Source organism: Rattus norvegicus, chromosome 1, assembly GCF_036323735.1.
Source record: "Rattus norvegicus strain BN/NHsdMcwi chromosome 1, GRCr8, whole genome shotgun sequence".
Taxonomy (NCBI): domain Eukaryota; kingdom Metazoa; phylum Chordata; class Mammalia; order Rodentia; family Muridae; genus Rattus; species Rattus norvegicus.
Genome location: NC_086019.1, coordinates 243,045,808 through 243,060,966, shown reverse-complemented (window position 1 = coordinate 243,060,966; position 15,159 = coordinate 243,045,808). Strand labels below are relative to the sequence as shown.

General features: G+C 43.2%; 1 protein-coding gene across 4 annotated transcripts in view; it reads left to right on the top strand.

Annotated features, from left to right (window-relative positions):
- Htr7 (5-hydroxytryptamine receptor 7) overlaps positions 1 to 11,903 on the top strand; it is a 124,573-nt gene extending 112,670 nt beyond the window's left edge. For 2 of the 4 annotated variants that reach the window (XM_006231307.4, XM_039089833.2), the window contains exons 2-3: positions 518 to 1,273; positions 10,231 to 11,903. In XM_006231307.4, the coding sequence (XP_006231369.1) occupies positions 518 to 1,273; positions 10,231 to 10,273 (799 nt within the window). In that variant the 3' untranslated portion in view covers positions 10,274 to 11,903. Of the gene's footprint in view, positions 1 to 517; positions 1,279 to 6,387; positions 10,211 to 10,230 lie in introns of those variants that run through there. The other 2 variants (NM_022938.2, XM_039089840.2) reach the window with 2 other exon arrangements.
- Positions 11,904 to 15,159: the final 3,256 nt, after the last annotated feature.

Here is a 15,159-nt window from a genome sequence, read left to right as displayed (position 1 = left end):
TCACAAACCTGTGGTCCTATGGGTACACCTCTTTTCCGCTGCAAAGGGGACATTGGGAGGCATTAAAAGCTGGCTGGAGTTAAGACTGTGGAGATGAGGGGTCATGTAATATCAGCGTGGCAGACCCCTTACTAAGCTGAGAAGATGTGCCACAACTTTGCACTTGAGGAGCGATGTCTTAGCCCTGCCTGGTTTTAATGAGGGTTGTCACTGGGAGAGGGCAGGGAACTCATCTTTATTTCCTTGGCTGCTTAGGCTATCAGCATCTGCAAGGTGTAAGTAGAGCGTGGGCAAACTTTTCCAAAAGGGTACTTAACACTTAGCGGTGCTTCAGTCTAACGGAATGACATGGACTAAGACAGGTAAGGTACCGGTGCCTCAGTTTACCTTTCTGCAAAATGGAAGTAACAGTTCTACTGGGCTGTTGTGAGGATTGCTACTAGGGCCTGGCTGGTAGCACTCCGTGGGTGGCCAGTGATGACTGTATTCAGTTCTTATCTTTCCATCTCTCTGCTAGGTACCTTGGGATCACGAGACCCCTCACGTACCCGGTGAGGCAAAATGGGAAATGTATGGCCAAAATGATTCTGTCGGTCTGGCTGCTCTCTGCCTCCATCACCTTACCTCCTCTCTTCGGATGGGCTCAGAATGTGAACGATGACAAAGTGTGCTTGATCAGCCAGGATTTTGGCTACACGATCTACTCCACTGCGGTGGCGTTTTATATCCCCATGTCGGTCATGCTGTTCATGTACTATCAGATTTACAAGGCCGCCAGGAAGAGTGCAGCCAAACACAAGTTCCCAGGCTTCCCACGCGTGCAGCCGGAGAGTGTCATCTCCCTGAATGGTGTGGTGAAGCTCCAGAAGGAGGTGGAAGAGTGTGCGAACCTTTCGAGACTGCTCAAACACGAAAGGAAAAACATCTCCATCTTCAAGCGGGAACAGAAAGCAGCCACTACCTTGGGGATCATCGTGGGAGCCTTCACTGTGTGCTGGCTGCCGTTTTTCCTCTTGTCCACAGCCCGCCCCTTTATCTGTGGCACCTCCTGTAGCTGCATTCCTCTGTGGGTGGAGAGGACATGTCTGTGGCTGGGCTATGCAAACTCTCTCATTAATCCTTTTATATATGCCTTCTTCAACCGGGACCTGAGGACCACCTATCGTAGCCTACTCCAGTGCCAGTACCGGAATATCAACCGGAAGCTCTCTGCTGCAGGCATGCATGAAGCCCTGAAACTTGCTGAGAGGCCCGAGAGATCCGAGTTTGTGCTGTAAGGTCATTTATCACTACCATCCCTCTATTCCCCTCCCCTTTTCATGAAGCTTCTTGAATGTTGGAGAAAACCCCGTGAATCAGTGGCTAGATTGTTATTGTTATTATTGTTGTTGTTGTTAACAACCAGACATCAGGTGTGAATTAAGAATTCTTTCTTTCACTCAGGATAGGGTTTAAAAAAACCCCAAGGCAGGTTGGTGTTTGAATGGGAAAATGAGACCGGTCTGCTGATGAATTTATTTCATATGCCTGGTGACAGGGGAGGTGATAGTCTCCATTTCTTTCATCATAAATAATATCTCGATATGTCCATCTGTGAAGCTGAATTCATATGACATCACCGTTTTAATTGCTTCTGTACTTCCATTTTTGTAAAACTATTTTTGGTGATCTCATATTTCCCGCCTCTTTGCGGGGAGGAAGCAGATGTGATTTTTTTTCTGGTATGGAGTCTCCGTGCATACAGGAGATGTCATGCTGGGACAAGGCTCTAACAGGTACTGAGCTGTTGAGAAGCCCTTCCTGTCACAGTAGCTGTGAACTGATTGGTGCTGGAGTTGTTCAGTTCTTGACCTCGTCTGGGACCCGCTCCTGACACTCCAGAGGATGGAGTTGAGATCTGAAAATGTACTACAACGGGCTGATGGTGATGAGAACTTGGGAGCCTCAAAAGTAACTCACATATTAATAAATTTGATATTGTCACAGAGGAGGGAGGCAAGATGGTAGGGTGATGAACATGTAAAATGCAGCCCTTTTTAAAGTAAAAATAAAATGTCATAGAGGTGGTTAGGCAGTTGAATGGAAAAGAGGTTGGGATGAGATCGTAGATCCTGTGCACCGAGGACTGGGAAGAGAGAAGATGAACTGAGAAGGGTGAGGGATCTGCCTCCAGGGGAGCCTCCCTGTCAGCTTGTCTGTGAGAGTGACATGCCCTACACTTAGGTCACAACTAAGTCTAGATTCCACATAGCCTCAATCCCAGGACCACGTGTCTTTCAAATATTAGAGTGTGTTTGTCTTAGAATGGGACATTGTTGGAGCATAGCTAGTCTGGCTCTCGAGCTGGGTGCTGCGTCACAGTACCCATTTCTACTTCTCTTCTGTATACTTGTACATATGCACGTTCACGATCCATCCACAGATCACCCACTATACAAAAGGCAGCATTTAAAAAGGAGCACGAAACATCTGGTTAGAATACTCATTATGAGCAACTCCCCGAGCCTTTCAAAATTTACACGACCCCGCTTAATGGATATTTGCCACCCCACCCCCCCGACTTTGAAAATCTTTTTTTTAATGGATATTTTCTTTATTTACATTTCAAATGTTATCCCCTTTCCTGGTTTCCCCTCTGGAAACCCAATATCCCACCCTCCCTCCCCCTGCTTCTATGAGGGTGCTCCCCCGCCCACCCACCTACACCCTCCCTCCTCCCTGCCTTGCCATTCCCTACACTGGAGCATACAGCCTTCACAGGACCAAGGGTCTCTCCTCCCATTGATGCTTGACAAGGCCATCCTCTGCTACATATGTGGCTGGAGCCATGGGTCCCTTCATGTGTACTCTGGTTGGTGGTTTTGTCCCTGGGAGCTCTGGGGGGGGGGTGTCTGGTTGGTTGATATTGTTGTTCGTCCTATGGGATTGCAAACCCCTTCAGCCCGACTTTGACATTCTTAGGGGAGGAGCTATAACTTAGATTTCTATTTTCATAGTCTACTCCTGTGCCCAGCATTTGTAGAATATTAATGGTCATGGCTAGCTACCTAGTTCTCAGGGGATTACCTGGTGGCTCAGGGTAACTGATGTATGATAATTATGATCACATCCTCACCGAAGGATCATCCCAGTAAATGCACGCATGCACCCATAACCGTCATGTAAGTCTACCCGTTGGCTGAGTTTAGTCTGAGATAGTGAAGAGGTACCACGTGGAGGACCTAGGAACAGTGGACACCAGCTTGCTAACAAGATAGCTAGGATGTCTTCCTTACTTTAAGTGAGTTGAGTTTGTTATACATGCTGTACAGTGGGAGGGCCCCATCCAATCAGAATCCCAGGAAATTCTCAGATACAGGAAATAAAGCTGGGTCATTGACAAGAGTCCTAGGGCTTAGACTGGGTGGTTTTAAGGTTTAAGACAGTTCAAGGAGAACTGATGACAGCTGCACATTTTTTTTAGATAAAATAACTTTGCATCAGTAAGTAGGGGAAAGTGGGGTGTCAACCTATTTTAGTCCGTGTACTGCTGTATCCCGTGGAAACAGCTATCTCTTAGGACAAATAGCTAGGTTATTCTGACCGGCATTGGGATTGTTTATCCAGAGAGAGGAAAGTGGGTTGGTTTTATTTCTTAGGAGAAACACAGTGCAGAATGTGTTTGAGCAAAGTCTTTGGAAATGGCGTGAAGGGCAGAGAAGTGTTCAAGGCTAGTGCTTAGAGGTCCCATTCGGTAGCTGGTGTGAAAATTAGGAGAGGGCAGATGATGTCCCTATCATCTCTCTATTTACGGTCTCATCAGTCCACCTTAAGGATAATTTAACTGATTAGGTATTAAATTCACAGATAATTAAGGTATAAGAATAGTTAACTTTTTTAAAAAAAGTAACATGAACAGGTTTTCCTGTTTGAAATAATAGCCCACGTGAATGGACAGACACTCCACTGAGAACACTGCATCTTCGAAACTGTGTGATGGGGTAGCTTTTTCCATTCCATTTTGAAGATGATAAAAGAAGAGCTTGGCGAGACCAAGCCATTTCCCCACAGTCCTTCAGATGAGATTGATAGAGTTGGATTTCAGCCCAGGGAGCCTGTGTTCAGAAGTGCTTTTAGCTTCATGCTACTGGACCCTTCATAAAAATAAATCAGCTCAAATAAAGCACATGGATTCTTGTCTGCCTGTCCTCAGCTAATGCCAAGATTTGGGTGCTGTTTCCTGTTAACCCTAGACAGGGTTAGCAGACTTACATGGTGAGGGACCAAAGAGCAGTGTTTTGAGCTTTTGAAAACCATATGGTTCCCCTGAAACTGCTTATCTCCTCCACTGTCATACACTTAAGCAAGCAAGAGGATATGGGTATGTCCCAACAAAACTTAATTTACAGAAGAGACGGCGGCCAGCTGGATTCGGCCCACAGGCAATAGTCTGTTGTTCCTTGATTTAAGAGAGAATTGTGGTGCCCGATTATATCTTTCTCTGTTTGAATTTATAACCATGAAGAATAAGCAAATCAGGTAAGATTGTTGGCCTAAAAATATCTCACAACTTTGGGGTGTATTTACAGTCAGAACTACTATATAGCGTTCACAAGGCAGCCGTTTTGAGCTCTATACCAGGCAGTTTTATTAGCCCCAATATTAGGAGATTCATATTCAATTTGTTTATATGACTGTCATACACTATGGTGGGTTCATAAAATACAACACCATTCTTGCTGTTGTGCATGTATTTCTACACAGAAAGTCTATATGTATACTTTTGTGATCCGGATATTTGTGTTTCCCCTCAAATTTCTATGTTGAAATACAGACTCTAACACGGCAGTATCAAAATGTGGGGAGTCTATGGGGTGACTAGGTCATGAGGGAAGAGCTCTCGTGAATGGTACGAGGACCTTTATAAATGGAACAGAGGGAGCTCACCAGATACCAAATTAACCAATTATGGACTTTCTAGTCTCTAACCATAAAGGACATTCTTATAAACTACCACTTTATGACATTTCATGCTATCGGCCCGAATCTACCACTGCACAAGGTCACTCGGCCTCGTTTTGTAATGATGAAAGTCACAGGTAGGAAACTATGTCAATCAAAGGAGAAGCAAATGTGTCTAGTGCTTCTACTAATCAGTCAAGACTTCCTGAAAGGAGCATCCTTGAGGCAACAGTTATAACTGACAGTGCACAGAAGGGACATTTACGTAGAGCCACCAGTTTAGGAGCTTATGCAAAGGACAGACTGAGATCTAGACTCTGGAAGGAGAAAACAGTTGGAGCTCAGAGAAAGTACGACATAGAAAGTGTTACTAATAATTTATGCCAGCCCCCAAGAATTTGGAACTTAAATATAGGCAATAAATTCTCAATTCAGAGGATTTTTTGCCTTCTCTCCTGGAGATGGTTTTCAATGTCTGGAGATATTTTTGTTGTCATAACTAGAATGTGTCTGGATGTTAACCACCACCTACATCTGGTGTAGGTCAGGGAGCCTGTCAGTTACCCTACAGTGCACACAACAGCCTCCTACAGAAAAGATTTACCTAACTTGTAAGGTGAGAGGTTTGGAAACTCTGTTGCGGACGGAAGTAAGTCATCCACATCTTCCGTAGCCAGTGGGTAGGGCCATCAGAGTAGGGGGTACTGATTCAGTGGGACAGTATAGGAAGAATCAAAAGGCTGGATGTAGAGTTTCTTCACTGCTGTTCTAAAAACACTGGACGTCTTTCTGTGTATGAGATACAGCACCAGGCATGGCAGGGGTGGGAAGAGGATTGTGTAATACTCTATTTCTAGAAGCTCACACTCCTGTGGGTTTAGGTCTTCTTAAGGTTCGTGATACTTTATCGTAAAGGATACTTTCAACCAGAGTAAGAACCTAGGTGGTCTACAGGGCACAGTTACATTCAAGCAAACACTAATTGGAAAGCTGTTAACCCGTTTGACTTGACACATGTTGCTGCTTTTTGAAACCTCATGTTTTGCTGACTTGCTCTTTGATATTATTAGGTCGGGTGGCTTCTAGGGTTATACTCAACAGGTCTGAGTGATAACGTAATTAATCACTAGTCTCTAGAAGAGTGACAAAGACATCCAATCCACAGTAAAGGCGAAACCTTAGACTCCTCCTACTTTCCCATGCTCCCACATATCTGGCGGCCACCCTAAGGACTCTGGGAAATTCCCTATAACTTCTTCAGCCTGTTTCTTCCAACCTAGCTATTTGGGTTCATGTGAGGATTACTTTTGCTTCTTGCTCAGCTTTCTTGGCTCCCTTATTTTTCTTCTACGCTTCGATTTCCTTCTTTTTTTTCTGTGTAAACAATCTAGACTGTATGTTGTTACTTTCAAATATTTACCCATTCCTTCCCATTTTCTTAATCAGCATGACCAGAGCCTCAGGAGTCCAGCAGGCACTCGAGAATTTTCCTTGGGGTAACGGAATGAAGGCAGGGATTAAAGCTGTGAATTCTGTTGCACTGGTAATTTTAATTCGCTACTATCTATTTTTAAGCCTTTCACTATTTCCTAAGTGTTTCAATAAAGGTACTAAAAAATGTAACCGTGTGACACACGCAAGGATTCTTTCTTTCTCTTTGTTTGAATGATTTTACTCATGGACTTGAACTGCCACAAATAGTTTTCAACTATCATGTCACGAGTACTTGTTCTTTGACATCATTTATGAATAGCACTAAAAGGCAGCTTTTTAAAATACTTTGCTCTAAAAGAATATCGTGGGATTGTTTTGAAGCAGCTCTTTCTTTCTGTCTCCTTACTTCTCCTTGGTGGCTGTATTGTCTTTCTCTTTAAAGAACCTCTTATAATCCCTGTCATTTGCAGTGGCTCTTAGCACTGATGCCTCGAAGAAAAACCTTGGGTTTCTGCCATGAATTCTGTCAATTTGCTGCTCCGGGCTTTAGGCTGCAGCTTTGGAATTCAACCTGATTGCATGCTTCCTTTGTGGAAAGGGGTAATTTAAAAGAAATGAAGTGAACTACATCCCGGGGGAAATTGGGAAGAAAACATCCAGGCAATCCTGGGGGTCTGTGATGGGTCTCTGCCTTAATGACAGAAGCAAACAAAGAGCTTGCTATTCCCTGGGCATTTTTACATCTCTCATGGGGATATTTTCTTCATCATTAATTGTCTGAAGTTCAAGTTCAGTGCTTCGTCTTTATTACATCATCAACTAGTAATAATAACATCTTTGCTTCCTGCTTTGCAGTTACCTAGAGTTTTAGCCTTATGATGAAGTAGGAAGGACATTGTTCTATGCAGTATCTTATTCAATGCTGAGGATCAAAGAAAAGGGCCTCAGAAATGTTACAAACTTATCCAATGAACCCCAGCCCTGCCCTATCCTCTTTTACTTCTTTCTTTGTTTTTCTTTTCCCCCTTAGTTGGTAATAAGTAAGGGTAGCACAATGTAAAGTCAAACAGTACAGAAAAGTACACAATAAAAAAATCACCCCTGGGGGCATTCTTCAAAGGATTGTTTACATGGTAAAATCATGGAAGAAGTGCTATCTAGGTAGTAGGCTTTGAATAAGAAGAGCTGTGGGGGACATAACATAGGGGTTGCTCAGTGCTCAAGAATAGTACAGTCCAGTGACAGTTGCTTCATATATGGATGGAGGTGGGCAAGGGATCTGGAAATGTCTTTAGTCATGTTAGGATGTTGGGTAGGATGGTGTTAGTCCAGGCAGTGAGGTGTGTTTTTGACAGGAGTGATATTAGATGTAGTGGTTACAACAGAAGAAGAAGACTGTACTAACGAAGGGCTCTGTGTAATGAGGCTAATGTTAAAGGCGAGGTCTGTCTGTGACTGGGGTGCGGGGTGTACTAGGAAGATGTCAATGACACTAGGAGGGAGGCTAAAGATGTCTGAGCCCTCCGGAACCTGGCATCATCACCGTGGCTTGCAGGTGGGTGACAAGGAAAGATGGACTCTGGAGGTGATGCTGGACTGAGGCCAGGAGGAACTCAGTAGAGTTTAGGAACTAGCGGGAGCAAAATGGAGTTAAAGGATGCTGGGTGTGCTCTTTCCACTGGGTTAGAAGAACCAAAGGTACCAGGCTAGAAATGTCTCTGGAGCATCATTAGTTGAGGACATGTTTTATTTCCAGTCTCCATTCCAACAAGCCTGTGGGAGTAGGGCTTGGTTGAAATACAGCAATTGCTCTCACAAAGTATTGTGTGAGGTTGAGGCTCAAAGTCAGAGATTTTTGTCTAATGGAGAAATGGAGTCTACTGGCAGGGGAATTCAGTCACTGCCACACCCCATACGAAGGACTGGGCTGAGAGGACAGCTTCAGATAAAGGGACTCAGATATAGGAACACCTTACACGGACGGGGCAGGGAGGCTAAACTGGAAACAGCCCTGGGCCAATGACTGCCTATCCCATCTAAACATAGAGCTCCTGTGGTAAGTCAGAGCCTGTGAAGGTGTTGCATTGTGGGAGTATTGTTCTGTGCTAGGAGAATGGATACTAACTCAGCTGTTGCTTACAGTTCTCTATGGCCCATAGAGAAGTGAGTCTTTTGTGAGTCTAGAAGACAGGCCTTGAGGGAAGCAGGATTCTGGCTTCTGTGTAGGTCAATCTCTAGACCATATCTTTCAAGGTTTGAAGTGGGTGATGATTCTCAGTGGAAGAAATACAATTTCGTGTGTGTGTGTGTGTGTGTGTGTGTGTGAGAGAGAGAGAGAGAGAGAGAGAGAGAGAGAGAGAGAGAGAGAGAGAGAGGTAGAGAGAGAGGGAGAGAGAGTGTGAGAGACAGAGACAGAGAGAGAGAGAGAGAGAGAGAGAGAGAGAGAGAGAGAGAGAGAGAGAGAGCTATACAACAGAGGACTAGAACTTCTCTCCTGGTAGCCACTAAACCTTGTGAGACCCTGCTCAACCCCTGATTATCACTTGTTGAGTTCATGAATGTAATATTCATGCCATGTCCAAAGGATAATGTTTCATAGTTCATTTCCCCATATCTTGTTTCTTCTTCAGTGTTCCCTGGGTTTGGCAAGAGAGTGATGAAGGTTTGTTACTGAGGGTTGAGTATTCAGTGATGAGTTACCCCCAAGACTTTGAATGTGATTGCTTAGCTATTGTCTACCGAAAACCAAAACATTTCTGACCCAGGCTGACAGTACCACTGCTCTGTGGGTGTAAACATGAATATTTAAAAGGCAGTTTGAAATCATGTCTATTTAGCCAGTCAGTAACCATGACTAGATCTGTGGCTGGCCAAGCCGTTGGTCTCTGATCAGTTTATAGTATGTGACATGAATTCTCTCCTTAGAGCAAATTCACCCACAACCATCACGCAGCTATTAGACCAATTGGCACATTGGTAGGTAGTTACTGTAGAGTGAAGGATTCATTACTACATACGACTATTGGTTTTTCTCTACTAGTAGATGGCAGTATGAAAACTAGCCGTCAGGGAGGAAGTTTTCAGGTTAGTTCCTGTCTGATTTCAAACAAAGTATGTGATGTCTTCAGCACAGTCTTACCTGATTTTGGAAAACAACCTCAGAATTGATGGTAGTCTGTATTGTTTTGGTGCCTCTTAAGCCTCCCTGGCCAAACATTTCCCAGGGATGTGTCCTGTACCTGGTGCTGGGCTGGCTTTTCATTGAATAACTTACATCTCCTGAGAACAGTTCTTCCCATCCCTGAGGTACCTTTCTTCAACTCTTTTTTTAAATTGTATTTTAGTTAGCTTACAAAATAGGTTTTCTGCTTTGATTTTTAAATATATCTTTATATTGGGTTTAGCTTCCTTTCCTCCCTTCCTCTCCCGCCTTGCTTAAATATTTCCAACCCCGACATTGCTCCGTCTCTTCTCATACTGGCATTTTTCTTTTAACAGTCATTATTTTCAAGTAGAAAAAAGGTTATACTGTTTTATAAAGTTTATAAGATTTTCTGAAAGCAGTCATTTTGGGGGTACATCTGTATTAGAAAAGATTTCTAAATGGCTTATCTGGGGCTCCTTCTCAAACATTTTCCAGGCTTGCTAACTTACAGAGCTTTTGACATTTATAAAAAGAGGCACATTACATTTTCTTCCCCATCAGAGATGCTCGTGAAACCTTGTAAGTCACCAATGATTGAAATCACCGACTACCATAAAAGAGAAAAGAAAAAAAAAAAAACCTCGCCAACTACAAAATGAAAACCCACGCTGATGGTCTGGCTAATTTTCTTGTCTTTCTCTCTTTTATAGACAAAACTCTGACCACTGTGGGAAAAAGGGTCATGATACATGATCCAGAGTGGAACCCTGGATGAATTCATGCAGAACAGGTGGACACAACACAACGAAATCATTGGCTGAGACTGCACAATGGAACATGGCTTCTGTCTTCTTGGCATGGCTTGAAATGTCACGAGGGGTGATCTGTTGTACAAAGTGTATCATGGGGAGATGGCAACCTCTCCCTTTTTTCCTGTGGATCAGTGATATTGTGTTTAAATGAAAATAGTGCTCAGTGTCAGACAGCCAGTCATCTCTGCAGTAAGCACACTACAGAGCTGGGTTTCGGGAGGGGAGGGAAGCAGTTTCTGGTGCTTTCCACAAGTCCACATCCACAAGAGTGGGGGGAAATCCTAACGCACAATTCCCATGCTTCCAGTCTAGGCTTTGTGGTAACTCTTCAGGAACCATTCATGAGACAGAGTACATTTTGTGGTATGACAGAAGGGTGTCTTTTCAAGCAAGCTACAGTAAGCATTGTGCTGAACGTGTTGCATGTCCGTGTTAGAAAACAGAAACCCAGTCATCAGCTAATTCAAGCAATTCCCCAGAGCAGTGTTTGTTCAAAGCTTCTGTTAAATATTGTGGCTTTCCTGCAGGGTCCTTGTGACTTTCCACCAGTGTGTGTCCACTGTCAAATCCTTTATCATTATGGTGTAACTCAGGAACAGATCTCAGGTTGGAGAGAGGCAGAAAACCTGAATCAAGCTTTTCCTTGCACTCACACTTCTGAAGGCTCCTGAGAGAGGACGGTAACTGGAGATGAGTGAGTGCCACCTCACCGCATTGTATATTAACATGATTCTCGGCATGTTGTTCACTCCCATCTTCCACAAGGGTGCAAGGAGCCCACAGGGCTGGTCCATGACTGTGTGTTATGAGGAGAGAGTGTGACAATAGCAAATCCATGAATAGTTGCGGTTGTTTCTGGAGACAGCGTAAACATGGTCACCCAACTGGACTGTTTGAATCGTGTGAGCTAGCGGCCACTTGAACCCCCATTGTTAATACTCTAGAACACCGTTCTGTTTCATGTAGAGAATTTGTTTCTGTGTTCTCTGTATCTTAAATCAAATGTGTGCCTGATGAATTCTGTCCTCTAACCCCCTCCCACCAATAAAAATGGTCAATGTTAAGGACAGGTAAGGAAGCAGAAAGGGTTCCTTTGTGGATAGTATCCTTTAAATGTTGCTATGTAGTAGTCTGGGTGAAGGAGATGGAAAGCCACAGTTCAGAAGAGTACCCGTGTCTATAAGGGGGACATGAATGAAAACCTTTATTTGAAAAAAGGGAACTGAAAAAGAATATTATTTTCCTACAATTAAGAAGGCTGTCCTCTCACAGAATAAAATAGAGTTCCAAAGTGTATTATGAACTTCTTCCAGATGTCACTGATGTCTATTATGAAAGCAGGGAAGGGCCCCTTTCCTGTGAAGGGGAGGCAGGCACTGTCCTTTCAGAATGTGTACAAATTCCTGAGCTGCAGTTTTGCTAGACTGACCATATATACTTATATTCCTAATTTAAATAACAATTATGTCAGATATGTGTTGTTAAATTTGAAAGTGTTTTATTACATTACATCGAAATAAAGGTTATTTGTAGCTGTAATAAAGCAACTTAAGCAACGTTTTTAATAAAAAGGTCTGATGTCATATATGTTGCTCTACAACGGTCGGCTGGGGTAGGGTGCGCTCGCTTGCTACACCCAACAGGTACGTGGGAATGATGGTGCACACCTGTAATCCTAACACACAGGGAGCAGAGGCAGGAAGATCTCACGTTTGAAGGCAGTCTGACTTTGCATCTAGGGATATCGTGTAAAAAAAATCCTAGAAAGTAGTTGCCAGGTTTATCCTGAATTACATTTCAGTGTAGAAATGTATCTCTTTAGCAATTCTAAACCTTTGAATAAGAAAGGTGTTTGTTGACTTGATCAACACTTGTCCCTTGCTCCTGTTGGGATTGGCACTGCTGGGAGGACAAAGATGGAGTGGCTTAGACCTTATTTATTTATTTTGCTATCAGGGTCCTAGCAGCCATAGGTCAGGTCGTCGATGCAGACCGGAGTGCTGCAGCAGGTTGCCTACAGTGGTAGTTTCCTTCCTCACAGCGTAAGGCAGGACCCGATGGCTAGACGGTTGGATGAATTTAGACATTGTAGTTGCTTGTTTTCTGTATTATGACTTTCACTGTCCAAACCAACTTCTTCTCCTACCTGATCATTAATAACCTGAGTGGCACGTTCTGTCGTGGTAGCCGCAGGATTGGCATCCCACGTGTGCACTACACTTTAGATGCGAGGCAGGCAAGCAGAAAAGGTAGCAACTGAAAGGGAGAAAATGTCCAATAAGTAGCCTTTCCCATGCGATATACTCTGTCTCTGCCAAAGGTGCAGCTTTGGCTTCAACTAAGAACTGAGAGAAATTATTGAGGTAAACGTTTTCTGTATAGTTTATGACTTGCTCAAGAAAGACATGGTGTGATGACTAATCTTTTTTTTTTCTCACTTCAGGGGATCAGCTGTGGTTGTCTGGCAAGACTGAGCATTGGGAAACCATGTTTGGGAAGGGAAGCACTTGTAAGAGACACTACAGCACTGTGGCCTCTGTGTTTAGCTTTATTTAGTAAATATTAAACCTCTAGTACTACTCAGAGCTTTCTTGTGCTGGTTGGAAGCTGGAGAATACAGAACTCATACATAGCTCTCCAGGCACTTCCACGGTGTCTTGTACAAGAGATGCCTGTGTATGTATTTGATAATTGTATTTTTATCTAGTTTTATTAGACTGATTGTGGGCGTGGGCTCACCAGTCTGAGTTAAGAGTTTGGGTCATTTCCTCAAATAGTTTGTGCAAATACAATCATTGTCTGGATTCCCACCTGGATAGAAGTTTTTCCCTTAGCATTTTAATTATCATTCAAGTTCTCAATCAAAGGAGTATAAGTGTTTTCAAGCCTTGAATCGTCGTCAACAGTTGATGGCTTTTCCACCTTAGGACCTTTATACATGCCCCACCCTGCCCAGGATAGCTTCCCTACTTTTCATTGTTCACCTGACATGTGTCTCCCCCATTATGTTCATTCCCAATGCGATGCTTTGAATGAAAATGGCTCCCATAGGCTCATAGGGAGTGGCGCTATTAGGAGGAAGAAGTGTGTCACTGGGGGGTGGGTCTTGAGGTTTCAAATGCTCAAGAGGGAACCAGTGTCTCTTTTCCTGCTGCCTGTTGATTCAGATGCAGAACTCTCAGCTACCTCCCCAGCACCCCATCTGCCTGCCTGCTGCCATGCTTCTTGCCTTGGTGATAATGGATTAAAGCTCTGGGTGTAAGCCAGCTGCAGTTAAATGCTTTCCTTTATGAGAGTTGTCATGGTCACGGTGTCTTTTCACAGCAGTAGAACACTAAGACAACCCATATGCCCTTTTTATTGAGCAACATGCTGGGAACAGATATGTGCTAGGGGTGTCATGTGTATTTCTTTTTTTTTTTTATTAACTTGAGTATTTCTTATATAGTCATGTGTATTTCTTAATGGGAAGAGAGAAGGAAAGGGGGAGGAGGAAGAGAGAGGAAGGAGAGGAGAACCAGAGTCAATTTGACACTTTAAAGGGTTTTTTTTGCAAGAAGTGAGGAGACTTTCGATGTTGTGGCCTGCCCAGTGAGGAGCAGGAAAGGGACCATGGTTAATGCTCCTCTTCTCCTCTGCTCCTCTCAGGGTTCCTCCACTGCTCGGTGCCACTTGTTTTGCTTGACATACTCATATCAAGAGAGCGACCTTTTCTCAATTTTCTGCACTGGTGGAGCAGAGCTGTGCATGCGCTATAGCCCATATGTTGAAACTTGTTTATCTATAGCTAGCCAGATGGTTGTTAACAGTACACCAAGAAGCCATTTGGAAACTTCCAGTGGGTCAGCACATTTCAGAAATACCCTAGAAACACAGATTGCAATGTCATTTCTTATTCTAAGCTTAAAGTGAGAAACGACTTGTTCAATATTATGTGCAAACATTTATCCGTTGAGAACCAACTCAGGGCATCCAGCTCCCATAGCCTGGAATTTATGTGAATGGGTGGCTCTTTAAGCTGGCATTGTCTACACTTTAAAAAGAAAAAAAAGTTTGCTTGCTTGTTTGTCTCTTCTTTTCATTCATTCTTTCTTATGGTCCCGGGGATTGAACTCAGCACTTTTTACATATTAGAAACACATGATACTTTACCTAAACCTCCATTCTTTTAAACAATTTCTAAAGCTAGAGAAATGCTCAGTGTTTGAGAGAGCTTACTGCTCTTGGAGAGGACCCAAGTTTTATTCTCAGCACTACCATGACAGCTTACAACATTCTTCTACTACAATCCTAGGGGATCTGATGCCCTCTTCTGACCTCTGAGGGCACTACGTGAATGGGGTGCATGTACGTATACAAATGTATAGATAGATATATACATACATAAATACATACAAAAACTCACACATACACATAATAAAATAAACAAATCTTTAAAAAGAACCAATATTTTAACACGGGTAACATGAGAAAACTTGGATAAATTTGCAGTTGGGTTGCAATTTTGGAAATAGTAATCCGCCAACAGGTGTGACGTGTTTATCTATTAAAACATAAAGGAAACACAAGTCTGGTGAGAACTGGAAGGAGCAAGAGGTTGTCAGTTGTCAGAAGTAGGTTTGGAGATCAAAGTTATGCCAAAAAGGAATCAATCACACCTGTGCTTTGGGGGGGGAACAGCAGGTGGTAAGAAAATATCTGTAGTTTATCTTTGATGTGTATTGTGAATACTTTTGCTACCCAATTACCCTTCTTAATTATATCTTGATTAGGCTATTATTAAAATGCTCTTTATTCTATGAGCCCACACCATTTCACAGTAAGAGA